General features: G+C 43.4%; 1 protein-coding gene across 7 annotated transcripts in view; it reads left to right on the plus strand.

Moving 5' to 3' along the window:
- RBMS3 (RNA binding motif single stranded interacting protein 3) overlaps positions 1–25,037 on the plus strand; it is an 876,931-nt gene that overhangs the window by 246,972 nt on the left and 604,922 nt on the right. For 4 of the 7 annotated variants that reach the window (XM_068234458.1, XM_068234461.1, XM_068234459.1 and 1 more), the window contains exon 2: positions 3,984–4,150. In XM_068234458.1, coding sequence (XP_068090559.1) covers positions 3,984–4,150 — 167 coding nt within the window. Of the gene's footprint in view, positions 1–3,983; positions 4,151–11,924; positions 12,000–25,037 lie in introns of those variants that run through there. The other 3 variants (XM_068234460.1, XM_068234464.1, XM_068234463.1) reach the window with 2 other exon arrangements.

The raw sequence follows: 25,037 nt of genomic DNA on the forward strand, positions 1-25,037 counted from the left end.
AGCCTATGCCTCGGCCCGGCCCTGCTTCCTCCAGCTTCAGGTGCCTAGGCTCCCTCGCCCTCTTCTCCAACTACTCCATTCTCTATATAATTTGTCCATGTGCATGCACAGCTCCAACAGCTGAGAGCATTCTGCGCCTGCCCAGTAGGCCCCAAGGGCAGAAGCACAATGGGGGTGCGTGCTCGGCCAGGCTACACATGTGCAAAAGAGCATGACTGGCTGCGACTAGCCAGATTACTGGCGGGGATAACTAGAGTATGGAGTGGCCAGAGAGGATGGGGAGAGAGCCCAAGCACGTCATGGGGCTAGGGGAAGCCCAAGGTAAGTATAAATACACTACTTATTAAGATCTCAGGTCCACTTTAATAGTGTTGTACGGCACAATGCTAGTGGTGGAAGTGGCTTGATCTATTGTCCCTTCTGAAACCAACACGGCAAAACTGACTTTTGCTTTGCTAAGACATCAGGTTCATTGTATACCTCCGTGGGAAGTCATATGTTATGCAGTGTGTGAAAGTGTGGGAGGATCCCTCCCCTGTACTCACAACCTTAGTTCCAAAGTGACCTCTTCCGAAGAAGCTACGTGCAGGGCTATCCGCCCTCGGCTGTGATCCTCGGCTGTATTTGGCTTGTACATCAGGGAGAGTGGGCGGCTCGGCGTCACATATGTTGGTCCCCACCCTTTTGCGTAAACCTGATTTAACTTGAGCAGGGAAAGGTGGTACATAAATCACTGCTATTAGATCCATTTTAGACCTAACAAAAACATTGATTACTGGATATAATTACCCTAAACCTATATAAATGCTCCTTCACACTAGTGTTGGGCGAACACCTGGATGTTCGGGAAAGTTCGCCGAACATGGCCGCAATGTTCGGCATGTTCGGGCCGAACCCCGAACTCCCCGAACATCCCGCTTTTGGGGGCCCTATGGGGTCGCAGGCATAAGGGGGGAGCATGCCCCGATCGCGGGGGGGGGGGGTCGGAAATTCCCCCCACCCCCTCCGCTAGCGCTCCCCCCTCTGCCCGCTTCCCCATACAAAAGTTTCAGGAAGTACCGGTCCGGTGGTAGTGGGTGGCTGGCAGTGGGCGGCACTGTGAAGTGAGTGACTGAGGAGGAGGAGTCCGGAGAGTGACGCGTTGAGGGAGGCCGGGCAGCGGGCGGTTCAGCAGTAGTAGGGTACTACTGCTGAACCGCCCGCTGCCCGGCCTCCCTCAACGCGTCACTCTCCGGACTCCTCCTCCTCAGTCACTCACTTCACAGTGCCGCCCACTGCCAGCCGCCCACTACCACCGGACCGGTACTTCCTGAAACTTTTGTATGGGGAAGCGGGCAGAGGGGGGAGTGCTAGCGGAGGGGGTGGGGGGAATTTCCGACCCCCCCCCGCGATCGGGGCATGCTCCCCCCTTATGCCTGCGACCCCATAGGGGGGCAGTATTCGGCCGAACAGGGGCCCTGTTCGGCGGCCAATTAGTAGTTCGGGGCGAACCCGAACTTAAAAGGCCGAACACCATCAGGTGTTCGGCCGAACTCGAACATCACCCGAACAGGGTGATGTTCTGCAGAACCCGAACAGTGGCGAACACTGTTCGCCCAACACTACTTCACACTCACCTTTCACTGAAATTAGCGCTAATCCTGACCTAACACTGACAGAAAACCTACTGGCCATACACAAAGTGATGTAATCACATCTCATAAAAAATTAGTCATTTCAGTGATCTATCATGCTGGGAAATCACATGTTCAGAAGATTTCCAGTGTCTCTCAAAAAAATCGTTTTGAGATTTCTCCGGTTAACCTTTCAATCAATTGTTAAAAATTCTTATTACGGTCTCTCTATCTAGGACCAAATAATACATTGGCAAAGGAAATGTTTTCATTTCTGTGTATCATACTCTCTTTTATAAATCAAGATCGATGTGGGGATTAATGAAGGGAAATGGCTTTATTACAGTTCGTACAGAACTTTACTGCTGTGCTATCACCTTTTTTACAAGCTGTACATTTCAAGGACCTTTGTTTATGACCCATTATTTGAACACTCTGGAAATGAGATAAGCAAAATCCACTGCTTTTGGATGTATGTATGAACATGGATGTATTGCATTTTGGGTTATCCATTATCATAATAGAATATGTTGTGTTGAAAACAGCAGCGTAGCAGAACTGCACTTCAGATGCAGCTAAACTTATGATTGTAAGCTTTAAATAAAGTCTTAAGTCATTGACAAGTTAGAAAGGGCAAATACTAAGCCAGAGACCCCGGACACTTTGCCTCTGTCTTTGATGTAGACTTGCTCATATGTAGCAGAACTTATGAAGAATCGAAGGTTAATGCACCGTTATGGTGCGGCTTCAGTGTTCTGCCAAGTTTAGGAAACGCACAGACTTCCGCTTTACAAACCGAAAGTCATACTTTGCCCTCCACGTCAATTATAATATACGCCAACCAGTCAACACATTGCAGGCACTTACCCCTTGAAAAAGCCATCCATGCTCACTCCCCATAGTCACCTACTTGTAGGATGTACTTGATACATTAATGCATTTATATTATTATGTTTTGGATGTTTTCATAGAACTTTTTATGTGATTATTATATGATGGTTTGTTCACTTGCACTGTATTTATATTTTCAATTTGGCACTATGCACTTTATGTATTGAACACGATTTGACATATTGTATTGTGCACATATTTTGCTTGAACCCGGGTTCGGCTGTGGGGGTTCCATATCGAACATATAATATATATTGAATATATAATAACATATTTAATATATTATATGCTGTATAATTGTTCATAATAAAGATTGTTATATTTTTGACCTAACGTGCAGGTGATGCTATTTAAAGGGACAAGCTGCCCTTCTCTTTTTCCCCCAATATTATTCTAAATGTGTCCACACACAATACCATAAAATGATCCAATTTTATGGCAATTCAATAAAAATGATCGGTTGTATATAAAAATGTAAAGCCTTTTTTTTTTTATTCATTTTGAGAAATCTGATTGAATTTCCACTTTTTATTTGATAAAATAAGTGTTGGATTTTTTTCTGATCAATTCATATGAAAATTCACCGGTGTGTGATAGATTGACAATTTCTTGATGAAAAAACACGCACATTTTTTTCTGAGTTTTTAATAATTTTTTTCATAATTGTGAAAAAAATAAGAACATTAACATACGTGTGTGGTATATTGGTCAGATTTTTGAAATTTTACAATCAGTCCGAAAAATCGATTGCAATTCTTGAATTGAAAAGATATTTAAAAATTGTAAGGTGTGTGGCCACCTTCATACATTGCCTCAGCACACTTAGATCATTACCATATCTAGCAGGTGCGGATCAATTGTTTGCTTAAAGGGGAACTGGAACCAAGGATTCAACTTCATCCCAATCAGTAGCTGATATCCCCCTTTCCCATGAGAAAACTTTACCTTTTCTTGAATAGGTCATTAGGGATTTCTGTATGACTGATATTGTGGTGAAACCCCTCTCACAGTCTGATGTCAGTACCCAGGTCCTGGCATCACACTGGGAAATCAGTGTTGCATTGTGGGAAATAACAGCTGTTTCCAACTGCCAAGCAACCAGTATCTCCCTCATTGCATATGTACATCTTTAAAAAAACAAACTTTTAGCGTATTGCAATGTTAGGGGGCGTGGTTAGAAATAATGGCAGGTGGTGGTTTCCTTTTTTTTTCATGTCTGTTAGTAGTAAAGATGATTATATGCAGGTTGATTGTGAATCAAACAATATGAACAAATTACATGGTGAATATCAATAATTTCTTGATCTTTCATCTATTTTTATCTTTTCACTTTGCTATGTATTGATTTATCTTCCCCCTCTTTTTGCTACAGTTCCTCTTTAAACTTGTTCTGATAGTCATGTGACATAGACATGAGTTATCGTAAGCACTTTCACTGAGATATGCTGATTTTTACAGTGTGTTGTTCTTTCTTTGCAGCAGTCTTATGCACCAGCTCCTCACCCCATGGCTCCCCCCAGCCCCAGCACAAACAGTAGTAACAACAGCAGCAACAGCAGCGGCGAGCAGTTGAGTAAAACAAACCTGTATATAAGAGGTCTACCGCCGGGCACGACGGACCAAGATCTCATCAAGCTTTGTCAACCGTAAGTCAGATTTACAGTTGTACTACTACATAATATATATACTACAGACCAATGAGTTTGCTGGCTTTGTGTGTCATATTGGTTGCTAGAAGCTTGCAGATGAATACTAAGCATCATATAAAACACAGATATGAGGTTGCAATGCTTACTCTCTGTGGAAATATTACTTCTTATGATGAATATTGGACATACAACATGGGTTTATTGAAGTTTCAAGTTCAAGCACAGTTATATGCATTGCATTTCCTAGAACACTACGTTTATACATTGCATAAAAAGGATTTGAAAAACAAACATTGCAATTTTTCTAAATAAAGTAAACAAGAATATACCTGCTTCTGTTATGAGACAGCCTCTCGCTTCCTCTGTAGCAATCTCTATCTGCCTGTTCACTCACTCACTCACTCACTCACTTACTCACCCACTCACTCACTCACTCACTCACTCACTCACTCACTCACTCACTCACCCACTCCCTCCCCTTCCCAATCAGTCTTTAAAGAGAACCCGAGGTGTGTTTAAAGAATGTTAGCTGCATACAGAGGCTGGATCTGTCTATACAGCCCAGCCTCTGTTGCTATCCCAAACCCCACTAAGGTCCCCCTGCACTCTGCAATCCCTCATAAATCACAGCCGTGCTGTGAGGCTGTGTTTACATATGTAGTGTCAGTCTCAGCTGCTCCCCCGCCTCCTGCATAGCTCCGGTCCCTGCCCCCGTCCCTTCCCTCCAATCAGCAGGGAGGGAAGGGATGCAGGCGGGGACCGGAGTTCTGCAGGAGGCGGGGAGAGCAGCAGACTGACACTATAGAGATAAACACAGCCAGCTCTGACAAGCTGTTTGTCAGCAGCATGGCTGTGATTTATGAGGGATTGCAGAGTGCAGGGGGACCTTAGGGGGGTTTGGGATAGCAACAGAGGCTGGGCTGTATAGGCAGACCCAGCCGCTGTATGCAGATAAAATTCTTCAAACCCACCTCGGGTTTTCTTTAAGCAATGATTGGCTGTCAGTCAGCAAGTAGGGAGACATTGCTTCTTCTTATAAAGTGATCACTTTCACCCTAAATGCACATGAGGCTACAGGGGAAACATTTCAGGGTGGCTGGGTGAGATCAGGCAGCTGTCAGTTCATTACTCATTCTAATCTCAGAACTTATAGAGTGAATAATTTCATTTTTAAAGAGCACTTCCAGTTTGCTCAATAATCAATTTACTTACTACCCTATTGAAATATAAGGGAAAATCGGCTATTAAGAATAAAATTTGCTCACCCATAATTGTCAAATATTCTTAAAACCCGCCCCCAACAGGAAAACCATTGTGGCAGTTTTTGCCCGAAGCCTCTCAAATCCTGTGTTGCCGTTGCCCATCTCCAGGTAATTAGCCACCTTTCAGGCCACGGCTGCTGAGCAGGGGGTGGGATGCACAGGTGGGGATGGACATAAAGCTCCGGATTTCTTTAGAGAGGCTTCGGGGATTAACTGCCACAGTAGTTTTCCAGAAGGGTAGCAGGGTTTAAGAATATTTGACAATTACTGGTACATTTTTGAAGAGGACTCATAACTTTTGTAGAGCTAAAAAACATTTACTTACCACATGAGAGGTAGGCCTCTGGATCCTAATGCGGCTTCCCCTGTCCTCCTCAGTTATCCTAATTCAACACAATAAAACAATAACAACAACAGTCGCCTATTCAGATGCACTAGTGGGGAAATAGCCGAGCCTGATCGGGTCTGCTTTACTGTGCTTGTGCAAAAGGCTCGTGCCTGCGTAGTAGAGCGGTGCCAATTAGCTGTTTCTGCCAGAGCACGAGCAGAAAGCCGCTACTGCGTGCAGTGCCAACAAGCAGACTTTTGGGGGTCTCACCGCAGGATCGCCTCTGCTGAGGACGACAGAGAAAAGCCTCTTTAGGATCCAGAGGCTCCCCCCTCCTGAGGGGCACTTTTTTCACTTCAAGTACACTTTAAAAAAGTTATTCAGTACATTGATTATTGAGCACGGTGGAGGTGCTCTTATATTAACCACTTGAGGACTACAGTCTTTCTAACCCTTAAGGACCAGGCACTTTTTTTCCACTCAGACCACTGCAGCTTTCACGGTTTATTGCTCGCTCATACAACCTACCACCTAAATGAATTTTGGCTCCTTTTCTTGTCACTAATAAAGCTTTCTTTTGGTGCTATTTGATTGCTCCTGCGATTTTTACTTTTTATTATATTCATCAAAAAAGACATGAATTTTGGCAAAAAAATGATTTTTTTAACTTTCTGTGCTGACAATTTTCAAATAAAGTAAAATTTCTGTATACATGCAGCGCGAAAAATGTGGACAAACATGTTTTTGATTAAAAAAAACCCATTCAGTGTATATTTATTGGTTTGGGTAAAAGTTATAGCGTTTACAAACTATGGTGCAAAAAGTGAATTTTCCCATTTTCAAGCATCTCTGACTTTTCTGACCCCCTGTCATGTTTCATGAGGGGCTAGAATTCCAGGATAGTATAAATACCCCCCAAATGACCCCATTTTGGAAAGAAGACATCCCAAAGTATTCACTGAGAGGCATAGTGAGTTCATAGAAGATATTATTTTTTGTCACAAGTAAGCGGAAAATGACACTTTGTGACAAAAAAAAGAAAAAAAAAAAGAATCCATTTCTTCTAACTTGCGACAAAAAAAAATGAAATCTGCCACGGACTCACCATGCCCCTCTCTGAATACCTTGAAGTGTCTACTTTCCAAAATGGGGTCATTTGTGGGGTGTGTTTACTGTCCTCGCATTTTGGGGGGTGCTAATTTGTAAGCACCCCTGTAAAGCCTAAAAGTGCTCATTGGACTTTGGGCCCCTTAGCGCAGTTAGGCTGCAAAAAAGTGCCACACATGTGGTATTGCCGTACTCAAGAGAAGTAGTAGAATGTGTTTTGGGGTGTATTTTTACACATACCCATGCTGGGTGGGAGAAATATCTCTGTAAATGACAATTTTTTCATTTTTTTTTACACACAATTGTCCATTTACAGAGTTATTTCTCCCACCCAGCATGGGTATGTGTAAAAATACACCCCAAAACACATTGTACTACTTCTCCCGAGTACGGCGATACCACATGTGTGGCACTTTTTTGCACCCTAACTGCGCTAAAGGGCCCAAAGTCCAATGAGTACCTTTAGGATTTCACAAGTCATTTTGCGGAATTTGATTTCCAGACTACTCCTCACGGTTTAGGGCCCCTAAAATGCCAGGGCAGTATAGGAACCCCACAAATGACCCCATTTTAGAAAGAAGACACCCCAAGGTATTCCGTTAGGAGTATGGTGAGTTCATAGAAGATTTTATTTTTTGTCAAAAGTTAGCGGAAAATTGATTTTTATTGTTTTTTTCACAAAGTGTCATTTTCCACTAACTTGTGACAAAAAATAAAATCTTCTATGAACTCACCATACTCCTAACGGAATACCTTGAGGTGTCTTCTTTCTAAAATGGGGTCATTTGTGGGGTTCCTATACTGCCCTGGCATTTTAGGGGCCCTAAACCGTGAGGAGTAGTCTGGAAATCAAATTCCGCAAAATGACCTGTGAAATCCTAAAGGTACTCATTGGACTTTGGGCCCTTTAGCGCAGTTAGGGTGCAAAAAAGTGCCACACATGTGGTATCGCCGTACTCGGGAGAAGTAGTACAATGTGTTTTGGGGTGTATTTTTACACATACCCATGCTGGGTGGGAGAAATAACTCTGTAAATGGACAATTGTGTGTAAAAAAATCAAAAGATTGTCATTTACAGAGGTATTTCTCCCACCCAGCATGGGTATGTGTAAAAATACACCCCAAAACACATTGTACTACTTCTCCCGAGTATGGCAATACCACATGTGTGGCACTTTTTTGCACCCTAACTGCGCTAAAGGGCCCAAAGTCCAATGAGTACCTTTAGGATTTCACAGGTCATTTTGCGAAATTTGATTTCCAGACTACTCCTCACGGTTTAGGGCCCCTAAAATGCCAGTTCAGTATAGGAACCCCACAAATGACCCCATTTTAGAAAGAAGACACCCCAAGGTATTCCGTTAGGAGTATGGTGAGTTCATAGAAGATTTTATTTTTTGTCACAAGTTAGTGGAAAATGACACTTTGTGAAAAAAACAATAAAAATCAATTTTCCGCTAACTTTTGACAAAAAATAAAATCTTCTATGAACTCACCATACTCCTAACGGAATACCTTTGGGTGTCTTCTTTCTAGAATGGGGTCATTTGTGGGGTTACTATACTGCCCTGGCATTTTAGGGGCCCTAAACCGTGAGGAGTAGTCTTGAAACCAAATGTCGCAAAATGACCTGTGAAATCCTAAAGGTACTCATTGGACTTTGGGCCCCTTAGCGTACTTAGGGTGTAAAAAAGTGCCACACATGTGGTACCGCCGTACTCAGGAGAAGTAGTATAATGTGTTTTGGGGTGTATTTTTACACATACCCATGCTAAGTGGGAGAAATATCTCTGTAAATGACAATTGTTTGATTTGTTTTACACACAATTGACCATTTACATAGAAATTTCTCCCACCCAGCATGGGTATGTGTAAAAATACACCCCAAAACACATTATACTACTTTTCCTGAGTACGGCGGTACCACATGTGTGACACTTTTTTGCAGCCTAGGTGCGCTAAGGGGCCCAACGTCCTATTCACGGGTCATTTTGAGGCATTTGTTTTCTAGACTACTCCTCGCGGTTTAGGGCCCCTAAAATGCCAGGGCAGTATAGGAACCCCACAAGTGACCCCATTTTAGAAAGAAGACACCCCAAGGTATTCCGTTAGGTGTATGGCGAGTTCATAGAAGATTTTATTTTTTGTCACAAGTTAGTGAAAAATGACACTTTGTGAAAAAAAACCAATAAAAAATCAATTTCCGCTAACTTTTGACAAAAAATAAAATCTTCTATGAACTCGTCATACACCTAACAGAATACCTTGGGGTGTCTTTTTTTCTAAAATGGGGTCACTTGTGGGGTTCCTATACCGCCCTGGCATTTTACGGGCCCAAAACCGTGAGTAGTCTGGAAACCAAATGTCTCAAAATGACTGTTCAGGGGTATAAGCATCTGCAAATTTTGATGACAGGTGGTCTATGAGGGGGTGAATTTTGTGGAACCGGTCATAAGCAGGGTGGCCTTTTAGATGACAGGTTGTATTGGGCCTGATCTGATGGATAGGAGTGCTAGGGGGGTGACAGGAGGTGATTGATGGGTGTCTCAGGGGGTGGTTAGAGGGGAAAATAGATGCAATCAATGCACTGGGGAGGTGATCGGAAGGGGGTCTGAGGGGGATCTGAGGGTTTGGCCGAGTGATCAGGAGCCCACACGGGGCAAATTAGGGCCTGATCTGATGGGTAGGTGTGCTAGGGGGTGACAGGAGGTGATTGATGGGTGTCTCAAGGTGTGATTAGAGGGGGGAATAGATGCAAGCAATGCACTGGCGAGGTGATCAGGGCTGGGGTCTGAGGGCATTCTGAGGGTGTGGGCGGGTGATTGAGTGCCCTAGGGGCAGATAGGGGTCTAATCTGATAGGTAGCAGTGACAGGGGGTGATTGATGGGTAATTAGTGGGTGTTTAGGGTAGAGAACAGATGTGAACACTGCACTTGGGAGGTGATCGGACGTCGGATCTGCGGGCGATCTATTGGTGTGGGTGGGTGTTCAGTTTGCCCGCAAGGGGCAGGTTAGGGGCTGATTGATGGGTGGCAGTGACAGGGGGTGATTGATGGGTGGCAGTGACAGGGGATGATTGATGGGTGATTGACAGGTGATCAGTGGGTTATTACAGGGAAGGACAGATGTAAATAATGCCCTGGCGAATTGATAAGGGGGGGTCTGAGGGCAATCTGAGCGTGTAGGCGGGTGATTGGGTGCCCGCAAGGGGCAGATTAGGGTCTGATCTGATGGGTAACAGTGACAGGTGGTGATAGGGGGTGATTGATGGGTGATTGATGGGTAATTAGTGAGTGTTTAGAGGAGAGAATAGATGGAAACACTGCGCTTGGGTGGTGATCTGATGTCGGATCTGCGGGCGATCTATTGGTGTGGGTGGGTGATCAGTTTGCCCGCAAGGGGCAGGTTAGGGGCTGATTGTTGGGTGGCAGTGACAGGGGGTGATTGATGGGTGATAGGTGATTGGCAGGTGATTGACAGGTGATCAGTGGGTTATTACATGGAAGGACAGATGTAATTAATGCATTGGTGAATTGATAAGGGGGGGGGGGGGTCTGAGGGCAATCTGAGCGTGTGGGCGGGTGATTGGGTGCCCGCAAGGGGCAGCTTAGGGTCTGATCTGATAGGTAACAGTGACAGGTGGTGATAGGGGGTGATTGATGGGTGATTGATGGGTAATTAGTGGGTGTTTAGAGAAGATAACAGATGTAAACAATACATTTGGGAGGTAATCTGACGGCGGGTTTGCGGGCGATCTAATGGTGTGGGTAGGAGATCAGATTGCCTGCAAGGGGCTGATTGATGGGTGGCAGTGACAGGGGGTGATTGATGGGTGATAGGTGATTGGCAGGTGATTGACAGGTGATCAGTGGGTTATTACAGGGAAGAACAGATGTAATTAATGCACTGATGAATTGATAAGGGGGGGTCAGAGGGCAATCTGAGCGTGTTGGCGGGTGATTGGGTGCCCGCAAGGGGCAGATTAGGGTCTGATCTGATAGGTAAAAGTGACAGGTGGTGATAGGGGGTGATTGATGGGTGATTGATGGGTAATTAGTGGGTGTTTAGAGGAGAGAATAGATGTAAACAATGGATTTGGGAGGTGATCTGATGTCGGATCTGCGGGCGATCTATTGGTGTGGGTGGGTGATCAGATTGCCCGCAAGGGGCAGGTTAGGGGCTGATTGTTGGGTGGCAGTGACAGGGGGTGATTGATGGGTGATTGATGGGTGATTGACGGGTGATTGACAGGTTATCAGGGAAGATAGATGCATACAGTACACAGGGGGGGGGTCTGGGGGGGGGGGTCTGGGGAGAATCTGAGGGGTGGGGGGGTGATCAGGAGGGGGCAGGGGGCAGGGGGGGATATAAAAAAAAAAATAGCGTTGACAGATAGTGACAGGGAGTGATTGATGGGTTATTAGGGGGGTGATTGGGTGCAAACAGGGGTCTGGGGGGTGGGCAGGGGGGGGTCTGAGGGGTGCTGTGGGCGATCAGTGGGCGGGGGGGGGCAGATCAGTGTGTTTGGGTGCAGACTAGGGTGGCTGCAGCCTGCCCTGGTGGTCCCTCGGACACTGGGACCACCAGGGCAGGAGGCAGCCTGTATAATACACTTTGTATACATTACAAAGTGTATTATACACTTTGTATGCGGCGATCGCGGGGTTAACATCCCGCCGGCGCTTCCGTATGGCCGGCGGGATGTTACGGCGGGTGGGCGGAGCCAGTTGCCGGGGGAAGCGCGCGTCATCAATGACGCGATCGCTCCCCCGGCATGCCTAAAGGACGCGCCGCCTGAAGGCGTATTGCGGTCCTTTAGGCGTCCACTTTGCCGCCGCCCATGGGCTGTGGGCGGTCGGCAAGTGGTTAAGCTAACTTTTTTGTTATTACAACATTTTTTTAACCGTTATTAATTTTGATGAATGGTCTATAAAATGCATATTAAAAAAAACAATGCTAATGCAAACAAATGAATTGTCGATCGATTTGCAAGCCTGCATTCTAAGGCTGAAGCCGGTTTATGTGCGAATCAGTAAGTTGTCTGTACTCATTACAGTCTGCGGGGGAAAAGCTAGCTCCACTCCTGAGCTACAAGTGAGACATGGTGGATTGCTTCATTGCGTCTCAGCACCGCCGACTGACTTCAAGGTCAACTTTGGTAAAATTATATAAAAAGAGAGTTTCTGTAGGCATTTTTTATGGTTTCAAATGAAAATGCTAATGAAAGTTGATTGGTTGTTATTATTTAGTGTGCTTCATGCTGTGTTTTTAGAAATCATAATTAATGTGCGGGAAAATATAATGAAGCAGGATCTTTGCTTGAGTTGATATAAATGTCCATATTATTCTCTTTGTAAAATCCCTATAAGTGTGTTGCCTGCTTACTACTACTCACCGGTATGGGCTTTGATGTCTTCTTTAGGTTTTTGTAACTTTTTGTTTGGCCCACAACTGCTCCCCAGTTTGGTGGATACTACTTTCACCCTTAGTGAAAATAGTAGAATATCAGTAAATCTATTAATATTCTATTAGCGGTTTTCCCTGGTGCCAAAATTACAGTGGCACCCTTTTTTAATGTATGCCCATGCTGGGTTATCTTACCTAATAAAAACCTAGGAATCTGCATCCATGGGCAGCATCTGTGTGAGGGGCTTAGTGCACAGTCAAGGGGCCCCGGGCTTTGCCAGGCGCACAGGCCGCTTTGGGTGCGCATGGGGACGGTCGTGACCGTGTAGGTGGACATGGGTGCGCACGCGAGTGATCTAGGGCTCATTTTTGAAATAAACCTAACTGGCTAGAAGACAATAATAATCTAGTCAATTTTATCTTGGCTACAATGAAATCTTTACTGTTCATTTTTGTGACACAAACCTGCATGCTGCAACTAGGTGTCAATGACCTAGTTTTTACATAAATTAAGAGTAACAATAAAGAAGTAACATCCAGTGAATACATTGATCTTCACAGGACACTTGTGTCCAAAACACCACTTAGAGTTATAAATGACAGACTACGTAGACTCCATGAATAGATAAATAAAACTGTTTTGAGAAGCCAGGAATGTGTGAAAAGCACTAAAACGCTTAGGGCAAAAGCTCATTGTGCAAGCCATGAGGAATACTAGCTTTGGAAATTACACAACTGTGTGAGTCTTTCATTCTCATAGGCAGAAAACAAATGGATAACCTGCTAGGCTTACTATTCTACTCACTAGTTTACAATAGATTATAAAGTCTACTTATGATCCATCGAGAAGAGTAAAATATTGGTAATGATTAAAAACAAATATAAAAATAGTGTTTATGCTAATAAGATAGATGTTATGTTATTTGCCTAGGTCTTAATTACCGTACAGTATATAGAGGGTGTCAGTGAGCATAGTAAGTACAAGTTTGACCACAAAGGAAAGGTTTTCCCTTCAAAATATGACTGACATTATAGGATTATCACCCACTTATTATGAATGGTGGTGAACACAGGTATGTGTAACAAATATACCAAACAATCGCAACTAGTTCCACTGAATTTTAGACATGGGGGTTCTTTCACAAAGCTTACTTATTTTTCATTGAAATAACTAACCTTATTAACTGTAAGGACAGCTAATGCAAGAGATAAACAACTAAGGAGAGTTAATTAGTGAGATGATCAGATAAGTAGAGATACATCATTAATAAAGACGAACGAGTAGAGGTAAACCATGTATTAAAGAGGAACTTCAGTGAAAATAATGTAATAAAAAAGTGCTTCATTTTTACAATAATTTTGTATGAACAATTTAGTCAGTGTTTGCCTATTGTAAAATCTTTCTTGTCCCCGATTTACATTCTGACATTTATCACATGGTGACATTTTTACTGCTGGCAGGTGATGTCAGTGGAAGGAAATGCTGCTTGCTTTTTTGGCAGTTGGAAACAGCTGTAAACAGCTGTTATTTCCCACAATGCAACAAGGCCCCCACTGTGTGATGTCAGAACCATTTTCCTGACATCCCACTGTGGGAGGGGTTTCACCACAATATCAGCCATACAGAACCCCCTGATGATCTGTTTGTAAAAAGGAAAAGATTTCTCATGGTAAAGGGAGTATCAGATACTGATTGAGATGACATTTAATTCTTGGTTACGGTTTTCTTTAAGTCAGGTAAGGACCAAGAAATGATAAATCATGAGTTAAGTTATATTAGGAGATACAGTAAATCATGAAAGTCATTCTGTATGACCAGGGGCATTGCTAGGATCCTAAGAGATAAGGGGCACTTTTCGGCACTCCAGCCCAAAAAATGGGTGTGGCCAAACACCATAATGTGGGTGCAGTCATGGGTGGAGCTAAATTTACATGACCTTAACAGCGGTCTAAGGTAGCTTGCCCAGAAAAATGTTGAATGAAGCCCCCCCTTCCTCCTTTAATACATAGAAATGCATGCTTGGGCATGCGGGGTGCTATGTGGTGCCATGCTGGGTGTTGTGGTGCCTCTAGGGGCATACTGGTGCTGTGGTGCCTCTATGGGGCATGCTGGGTGTTTTGGTGACATGCTGAAATCTGTGGAGCCTCCACAGGGAGCATGCATCGTTGTATGTGTACTCATTGTTCCTCCCCCCAAACCCAGCCTTCCCAGCAGAGTATACAGTGGGAGGAACTACTCATCTCCTCCATCTACTCTCCAAGTCTGGAGAGATCCTCTCTAGCTGACAATTCTCCCACTAGCATCTGAGAATCAGACACTAAGAGCTCTAGCTTCTGATTCCTCCTTAGGGGAGAAGCCCAGGAGAGATGTTTACAGAATCTGGAGACCAAGCGGCCAGAGATGAATACTGCTGCCCGCTGCCTGACTCTGCCTAGGGGACATCCGGGGCACCCCAGAATACATCCGGGGCACGTGCCACTGATCTTTGGGGCTAGCAATGCCCCTGTGTATGACTGATAGTGTGGTGAAACCCCTCCCACAGTGTGATGTCAGGAACTAGGACCTGACAGTTTTATGTCTGTGACCTGTGTTGCATTGTGGGACATTGCAACTGTTTCCAACTGCCAAGCAACCAGTATCTCCCTCTGTGCATATGTATATTTATAAAAAAAAAGCAACCTTTTAGTATATTGCATTGTTAGAGGGTGTGGTTATACCTAGTATATGAGGTTTCTGTATTTCTGCTGTAATGTGTGTGTACAGTAGTAAAGTAGCATTCCACTCCAGGCTCTATTTAAACACTGCAGCTGCCACAAAGAACCATGGAAGAGCTTTGAAACACTAAAAAGTAACTTGTTTAATGAAGAATGTTTGCCACTGCTTTGGTTATGTTCTGTAATTATACTTACACCACTGCAGGCTGTGATGATACCTTCACCTTTGAAATCTCTGGATTGCAGCTAACTGCATGTGTCCATCATGCTACTGCTACAATTCCAGTTTTTGCCTTCCTGTTTGAGCTAATTACATCACTGTGTTTCAAGCATATGGAGCTCTATGGACAGCTGCTTAATAGCCCGAATAGGAAGTTTGAAGCTGCAAGTTTGGCAGGAGAATATCAGACCTGTGCATGAAGAAACATTTTTTTTTCAGAAGTAATGGTTCTGTGGTGGGAGACAACCATCCCCCGTCCCCGTCCTCCCCATGAACCGGCCTCAGTACCATCATATGGAGCTGGGGAAAGTTCTTTCCAATCTTACACAAGCATTTAAAGCTCAAAACCTTAATGACCTCTGACTTCTGAGCATGACAAATCCCGACTGTTTGCAATGTTATTTTCACTACCAACTACAGGAAGCCGCTCTGTTGTATGCTGACCAGTGTCCCTCCACCCAATGCAACTTGGTGTGTGTGTTTGTGTGTGTGTGTGTGTGTGTGTGTGTGTGTGTGTGTGTGTGTGTGTTAGTAATAAGGTGCAGGCAAAGAGTGTGTGTGTTTTGGGGTTGGGGGGAATATGTTGGCTTCAGGGGGGGAATGTTTCCTTTATAGGGTCTTGATACCTACTGGTCCCCTATTGTATTTACACTGGTCTCCCCTTCCTACCATTGCTTTTTCACTCATTGATTAGTCTGACTGAAACCATGCTATGTTCTACTCTGCACTCACTGTTTTGACATGCAACTTGCCCGGTTGTGTACAGTGGTTGTGGTCAGGAGTGCTCTAGGCATTTGCACTTCAGATGTGCCACTTGTACATGAGTGGCATTTCTGAAGTGCGAATGTCTAGAACGCTCCATTGACATGCAGGTGTGCAGACAAACAGGGAGCGTGGAATAGGACAGAGCATGTTCGCTTCTGTTTGACTGTCATAAGCCAGATCTACAAAGGAAAGCAAAGCACTAGAACGAAATGGAGGCCCTTGTAACCAGAGGACTTATAAGTTTCCTAAGCCCTTATGTTGATATCTCATATTGCTGTTTGTATGACATTTGACCTACCCATGGCCACGCCCACTTTCCCTGCTGCATGACAACGCTATGCGCACTACACATTGATTCTCACTAGGTGTAAAGGGGGGCCCCTTGATCTTCCAGTATCCTAGTAATGACCCGGACAGAATGTATCTCTAGTCTGAAGACTATGAATGTGTCTGTACAGCATTGGTCCCTGAATTGACACCCAAGGGATTGTTTCCTGAATCCCGATGGGTGACAGAAATCTCATGTGTGTACCTGAGGTGGGTTGGAGAAATCATTTTAGGACACAGAGGCATGTCCTGTACACAATGACATGCGTTTGGGTCCTTGCATTGTGCCTCCAGCCCTCCCCTCAGGCTCTGCTGTACCCCATTAAAAAAAGTGCCAGGCTAGCGACACACACATTGTCGCTAGCCTGCTATTTACCTCAGACTGTCAGTCACCGCCACTCCCCCATCTCCTGTATAGTGCGGCTCCCCATCTGTATCCCTTCCCTCCCCGCCTCTGTAAGCCGATTGGAGGAAGCTTACAGAGACGGGAAGGGAAGGGACACAGGTGGGGAGCCATGTAATACAGGAGGCGGGGAGCAGCGGTGACTGACAGGTTAAGGTAAATAGCAGGCTAGCATGAATCTGCGTGTTGCTAGCCTGGCACTTTTTTAAATGGAAACAGAAGAGCCGGGGGGGGGGGGGGGCGGACTGGAGGCACAATGCAAGGACACAGAGGCTGGTCATTGTATACAGGACATGCCTCTGTGTCCTAATATGGTACCCACCTCGGGTTCTCTTTAACAGTTGGGCAGATATACCAAAACCAAATCCGGACAGTATGCTGCTGAGTAGTGTTGTTGTTAGAATTATGGTGTTCAGGATTTAAATACATGCATTCAGCACCATTTCCGCACCAAACAGCTGAATGGGGGCGTGTTTCATTTAGCTCTGACACTTCCTCCTTCCAGCTTGGAAAGAGGAGTTAAATGAAAAGCACCCTGTCCAGCTATCAGTGCTAAAAATAGTGCTGAATGCCATGATGCCAAATTCGAACAGCATTGCTGCTGCAGGTTTTCACACCACTAATCTATTTCCATGTAATGATTATCAATTACGCTAGTCACATGTGAAAATTTGCATACAAAATAACACAAACATTTGCAGGGAAAACACATGCAAAATGCAATATCCTTGGGGAAACTGGCCCAAAGCCTCTAACTCACGGGGCAATTCAAGCAACTGACAAAGGAATTTTCACAAAAGAAATGCATCTGCACAATGGTTGTTTTAAGCAAATATTAGATGCCAGACCTTTGTAAAAAGGAATCCTTTAGTAAATGGGCCTGATTCACAAAGCGGTGCAAAGTGTTTGCACGCCTGTGAAAAGCCCTTTATCACGCCTAAACTCAGTTTAGGCGTGATAAAATGAAGTACATAACGTACATAAGTACGTGATAAAATGAAACTCGCGCAAAATTCCCACGCGCAATCGCGCGGCGCACGGTGCAGTGTGCGCAATGTGCCCATTAAACCCTATGGGCGCTGCGCGCGGAGTTGCGCGATTGCGCACGCAAAACTTTGCGCGCAGGACTTTGCGCGCGATAAAGAGCACAAAACGGTGCTAACTCAGCAGTGCAAAGGTTATCACGCCTAAAGTCTTTTAGGCGTGATAACTGAGTTATCACCGCTTCGTGAATCAGGCTCCTTATGCTTGAAATTTCCAGTTGAAGATGTACTGTATATACCCTTTTGAAATTAATAATTACATTTCTTTTGTACATATTTATCATGTTATTATTATTTTTTTTAAGATGAAATGCATACCTTCTGTAGCAGGTCATCTACAATGTCACTGTTAAAGGCATTTCAAAGTAATGGCATCAGGATGGATCCCCCAGGCCTGCCACTAAATTCTGTTTACCACAACAACTGCTTGCCTCCTCTCTGGAAACCAGTGTCTTGCAGACTGTCAATTTACAATCCAATCCCAGTGCATTTAAACTTGTTGATTAGTATTCCAGGAGAAACAGTGTCAAAGGGTTAACTGAAAGCTTAGTAAGTCACGTCTGCTTCTTCACGCTAAATTATCGAGTTATCTGCTCTCTGCTCAAGTATTGCTATAAACTGACAAACACAGGTAGTGCTCATCTGTTCTGGATCAATCTAAGGGAGATTGAATAACTTGATATAGTTCCTTTAGTTGCTCTCTTTGGTATTTTTTTCTGGTTTGCTGTATTACTGCATGAAGGTCTTGGTTACAAAACTCAAGGTCATTAACACCACACAAGCATTGAAGCTAAAAACTGTACACAATGCTTCCCAACAGGCAGCACTGATTAAAAACTGCCCAGTACATATTCATATGGGTAAGCTGGCATTTACTTGAATAAAGACAGGTCAAATTAAAATAATTTAGGATAATTATAAATACTGTACATTGAACAACAATATGTCTGAATGAATGCCTGAATAAAAGGATGTGTGTGTGTATATATATATATATATATATATATATATATATATATATATATATATATATATATATATACTGTGTATGTATAATATATACAGTATATGTATCATATTTTTCAGACTTTAAGATGCTCCTGACCATAAGACGCACCTAGGTTTAGAGAACAAATACCAGGGGGAAAATATATACTAAGCCCGGAGCACCCATGGTGAAGGGGTATCTTGTGTGTTATGCCCTTTTGTACCCCATGCCCTCTTATACCTTGTGTCTTCCTTTGTCCTTCTCTGTCCCCCTTGTGTCCTCCTGTGTCCCTATGTGCCCACCCCTTTTCTTGAGTCCTCCTCTATACCCCTTTGTGTCCCCTTGCGTCCTCCCCTATGCCCCTTTGTGTTCCCCTGTGTTCTCTGTTTGTCCCCCTGTGTCCTCTTCTGCATGGGCACAGTGCAGGGAGTTCCCGCCAATGCAGCGGGTTGGAGGTTTGTACGTTCACAACGCCCTACATTTGGACTATAAGACACAGACTTTTTATCCCCACTTTTGGGGTGAGTTTTGGGGGTGAAAGAGAGTCTTATAGTCCAAAAAATACAGTAATATATATATATATATATATATATATATATATATATATACAGTATATATATATATATATATATATATATATATATATATACACTTTTTATTCCAAAAGTCTGTGGAAAAATGTGGTCTAATGAGTCCCAGATTGCACTTTTGAGTCACAATTCCATGTTTTGGGCAAAAACAACACTGCATCGCCAGACGAAAAACATACCCACAGTGATGAGTGGTGGTAGCAGAAGCGTCATGGTTGAGCTTTTCTTTTCTTTAGTTGCAGCTAGGGATTCAGTCAAGGGGGGGGGGGGGGATTACTCTTTGCTTATTAAGTTTAGTCCACTTTAAATCCCACCACTACCGCTGCCAAGTATCATACACACTAATTAACATTATTGTCCATGGGGCCTCACAATTATCAGGCGCAAGGGGGTGCTATAATTACCTGTCTTGGCTTCAGGTACCGTTGCCCTATGCTCCCCAACTGGGCTAGCCTTAGACCCCATGGCTCCCTGTGTATACAGTATACATATACAATTTCAGCTTCTCTTCTATCTACTGTATAACCTTCCATGCGTATACTGCTGTCTCTTTCTGCTCCTACACCACTCCCTTAAATCTAAAAATATTTGCATCCCTTACGTGATGACAAACTGTAAAGCTCCAATAATCCTGCGTACACAGATAAATCAAGACCTTACATATACTAAAATATTTTACCTTCTGAAATAAATTTGAAGTATGTAAAGGAGAAATATAGGAATCAACTGAATTCACCTACAGAAAAAGAACAGATTTCAAGAATTACACCTAGCCTATAAAAGAAAATGAGTATTATGCAGCATCCATATGTGGAGTATAAAATATATTCTGAATTACACCTGGCAAGCAGGATAAGAGAAGTACAGTTGCACTGCTTCTCTACATGAAGAATAAGAACAGATACTGAGAGTTAGGGTTGGTTCACACTTGGCGCTTTTGCAGCGCTATGCTGATTGCTGGCGATCATCAAAGCACTGCTGCTAATTTATCCCTATGGATACATTCTCACTACGTGCATGCAGCGATTTAGAGACGATCACTTTGTGATCCTTATTCTATTAAACGGGAATCACAAGCGCAAATCGTGGTACAAACACAATTTATTTACACGATCGCAATTGCGATCGTGATTACTGCTCCAAATGTGAACTAACTCTAACACCAGTATACAGGACCAGAGGTGTGATACTGTAGCTCATCTATGCATACAGAATAGGAACCAATCGAGCATACATGAGATGTCCTACTGTGTGCTGTCCATCAATACATCATAGGAACAGATACTGGCAATACCACCCAACTTACAGGGGAGGAAAACTTATACTGAGCAGCTTCGGTCTATGCATACCAAATAGGAACAGATACTAAGCGATGCTGAAAAAAAGACGAGAATGATATGATATAGTAGCAACAGATATTGAAAAGTATACCTATCACAGTAAAGAGAAATAGTACTCAATCAAGTACATTCATACAAAACACAAAAGCTGAAAAAGCAAGCATGTTGCATCATGGGAAAGTCATACACTATGTAACATCCGCACATAAATATTAACTCCAATAAACTGTGAATAAAACAGTAAGGTGATGTGCCTTATGCATAAAGGCGCATACGGAGTTTTAACTAGAACAATGCTGTTGTTTATTTCCCCTGATATAAAACATTTTTCAGATTATCTGTGTTAAAGTTAAAAAATGGTCTCAGGCCTCGTTCACACTACAAGATCTTTTCTAAGCGATTTGTGATTTTAAAAGCTCTTGCTAATATTATCCTATGTGAGTGTTCACACTTGAGCGATGTGATTTTGTAAAAAAAAAACCATAGCATTGTATTAGTAAGAGCTTTTAAAGGGAACCAGAGACGAGGGAAAGCTTAAAAATGGAGAAAGATGTTATACATACCTGGGCTTCCTCCAGCTCCATAAGCCTGGATTGCTCCTACGCCGCCGTCCTCCGCTGCCTCTATCGCCGGTACCGGGTCCCGTCACTTCCGCCAGACGCGACCAGTCTTCCGCGTCCACAGGTGCTCCCTCTGGCTCTGTACACATGCGCCTGCGCAGTGCAGAGGGAGCGCACTGCGCTTGCGTCGACTGGCTCGACTGGACGAAATGACGGGACCTGGTACCGGCGGACAGAGGCAGCGGAGAAAGGCGGCGTGTGAACGATCCAGGCTTATGGGAGCTGGAGGAAGCCCCAAGTATGTATAAATATATTTCTTCTCTGTCTCTGGTTCTCTTTAAAATCTCTGGCATTTAAAAAGCTCTCGTAGTGTGAATCAGCCCTCATTGAAGATCACCCCCAAAAAATCCTTGTCCATGCTCCAAGTTTCAGTATTGACCTTAGCATCTCAAATAACTTTCCAACATGTTCCAACATGTATATGATTCTGCCTCAACTGCTTTTCATCCTTATTTTATTCTCTATTAAAATGTATTATGTAGTAGGCTTTTACTGGCAAGTCTTTTTATGTTCTCTCCCTCTGTTATATCTTTGCATTCAAAATGTTTTCTTACATAAAAAAAGTTGGAAAAAAAAGCAAATAAATAAAAATGTCTGTACTAGTTCTTAACATAAAGCAAAGCAAAAAAATAAAAAAAAATGAATACACATTATTATGCTGTACTTTCCCTTTAACTTCCCTTTAGCTTCCGGAGCAGTATTTATTGCAGTTATATGACTGTTTATGATGTAGAGACTTCAATATAGTGTTGTTCAGGTGGGTATGTCTGTTAAACATGGTCTCAGACAAGTTTGACAAATTATCTAATGCTACAAAACCCCTTATCAATTTGTGAGCAGCTTGTCAGTGTAATCTGTCAAGCTGCAGTGAGTGAACAAGAGGAAAACAGGCCGTCATTAAATCATTTCATGTAAAGGAGCCCACTGCTGATACTGTTTGGGTCTAACAACCTATTCTTGTTTCACATTGACCTTGGTTGGCTATTTATTATTTATTGAACTGAATATTCTAAAATGTGAAATGTGCAGAAACTGAATTGATGTGTTTTGAAATAATTCTGTATTACAGTGGGTGGCAGCAAAAGAAAAATTAGAAGTAAATGTGAAGTGGTGCAAAAAATTAGTTTGATACTTAACAAAGAAGAGGTAAGGCTTTGAATCCCATAAAGCCTTCCTGGCCCTCCCTCAGTCCCGTAGATCCAGCAATGGGCCCCAGTGAAGTTCTTTGAACAGCTTGGCCAAATACATCTTTGGCCCTTCTCAGGTAGATTTGGAAGTACTTGTGTTCCTGAGTACTTCCAACTCATCCTGACCCTGTCCGCTTGTTCAGTGCTGAACAGATTATGTTTTGTTTCTGATAAGTTGACTCGGTTGGCATGAACTGTCATAGGCATATACTCTTTGGCCATGGTTTTCTTGAATAGTTGCTACGTGGAATTGTTTTTTCACTTCATAGAATTACACAAATTCATGAATGACATGAATTCTATTACTTGAAATAATAGGATGACCAACAAAAAGTTGGTCTTGCTATATATATATATTTTTTTTTTTTTTGCTAGATTACTCTATGTCCTTGTATGTTTTTAAATATACATTTGTCTTCTTAAAGTTCTTATTTAAAAAAATAAATAGTCACTTTTGGTGAGTCAATACATAAGTAAATACATACACAATACTAACAGCCCTCTCAAGGTTGGCAATACATTGCACATATTTTATCAGTTATAATTTAGACAAATAGGTCCTAAAAATTCCTATCACAGATAATCCTCCACAAGTCTGAGACTTCTCAATATGACCAATGTAAGACTAAGGAAACAGGAGGAAATAAATTATATATAAAAGTACAAATTTTATTAATGACCAAAATACAAACACATATATATGTAAATCTATTTAAAATTGACCAGAACACACAGGTGTGCCACCATGTCTAGGCCAGATGGAAAGATGTAGGGGATCCCCTAAAGAAAATATTGATAGTGCGCAATCCATCAAATATCTTAATGCAAAAAGAGGGGGAAGCGACTCCTAGCAGGTAACATTGAAACAAAAAAACCTTGGAGAAAAATATATCATTGGTTTTAAAGGCCAAGTGTCCAGGACCTAAATGGAAAAAGACATCCTAGTAAAAAAGCACAGGTGTATCAGATTCCGGCTGTGTTGCTTCAATGTTTCATTGGTTTTGAAGGCCAAGTGTCCAGGACCTAAATGGTAAAAGATATCCTAGTAGAAAAAGCACAAGTGTATCAGATTCCGGCTGTGTTGCTATAATATTTCCAGTGATTTGCAGGATCAAAAGGCTGAATAACGGCTGATAGAGAGATTCAATCCATCACAATAGGTTGTCTTACTGCATATGTTATCACAAAATAAGTGATGTGCAGGTCCACAGGTCAGGCAAGCTGTCTCATTTAAGAGCTATAACAATGGCCAGGTGCACAGAGGTAGATTGATAGGCACACACTGTATGTGGCAAGCACTTCGGGCTAGTAAACCAAAAAATTATGTTCACAGCAAGCCTGACACATCCGCAAGCCCCAGGAGCAACAAGCAATTCACCAGAGTTAGTGCCCCAATCAGAAGTACATTCTGAGACAGATTCACAGGTAAGTGTTTAAACCACAGACATATGCAGGTACAGATGGTGTGATATTAAAGTTGATATAGTTCATTCATGGAACAATCAGCCAGGGTCATCCCTTCAGCAGCATCAACTTGACATAGACAAACTCAAAGTTCCAGCAAACAACAGCATATAGCAGCATATAGGTGCATCCTAGGAAGCTGTTTCAGTGATCATATGGTAAACAGTGGTTACTCCATAGGAGGCTGTTTTCAAGTCACCAGTAGAAATGCATATCATTGAGGTATACTCATCTGAGTAGCTGGTCACTGCAAAGTCCATCCACAGAAGCCCATGTGCTGCCACCACAAGTGTGTCTGGTCACAAATAGAGCCTTAGAGGCCAACCGGTTTCACTGGTGAGATTACCAGCATCATCAGGGCAGGCTCAGAAGTTTTGCTGCCTGTGGGAGAGAGGAGCCGGCCTAAAATGGCACTGGGCGGCCAGAGGATGCTACCACGCCCCCCATGACCACTCCCACCCCACCACCACAGGATGCAGGCGGTGAGTGAGAGGTGGAGGCATGATGCATCCAATTCTCCGCATGTACGCACGGCATTTCCCCCGTGTCCGCATGCGGTGATGCGGATCAAAAGGAGGGTTCGCATATATGCGTACAGGTGCACGCATAGCGTTTCCCTCGCATCCGCAACCGCCAAGCGGATCAGGTAGGAGGGAACGCGTATATGCGTACGACTGTAAGCGACCCACAGAGACCCCCAACAGGGCCGCTATGGGAATGCGGCCGACGCAAAAGGGCTCCGGGATCGCTGAGGGGCACGGACTAACAGGACCGCACCCCCAGGTATATCAACTTTAATATCACACCATCCGTACCTGCATATGTCTGTGGTTTAAACACTTACCTGTGAATCTGTCTCAGAATGTACTTCTGATTGGGGCACTAACTCTGGTGAATTGCTTGTTGCTCCTGGGGCTTGCGGATGTGTCAGGCTTGCTGTGAACATAATTTTTTGGTTTACTAGCCCAAAGTGCTTGCCACATACAGTGTGTGCCTATCAATCTACCTCTGTGCACCTGGCCATTGTTATAGCTCTTAAATGAGACAGCTTGCCTGACCTGTGGACCTGCACATCAATTATTTTGTGATAACATATGCAGTAAGACCACCTATTGTGA

This window comes from Hyperolius riggenbachi, chromosome 5 (assembly GCF_040937935.1).
Source record: "Hyperolius riggenbachi isolate aHypRig1 chromosome 5, aHypRig1.pri, whole genome shotgun sequence".
In the NCBI taxonomy this organism is placed as follows: domain Eukaryota; kingdom Metazoa; phylum Chordata; class Amphibia; order Anura; family Hyperoliidae; genus Hyperolius; species Hyperolius riggenbachi.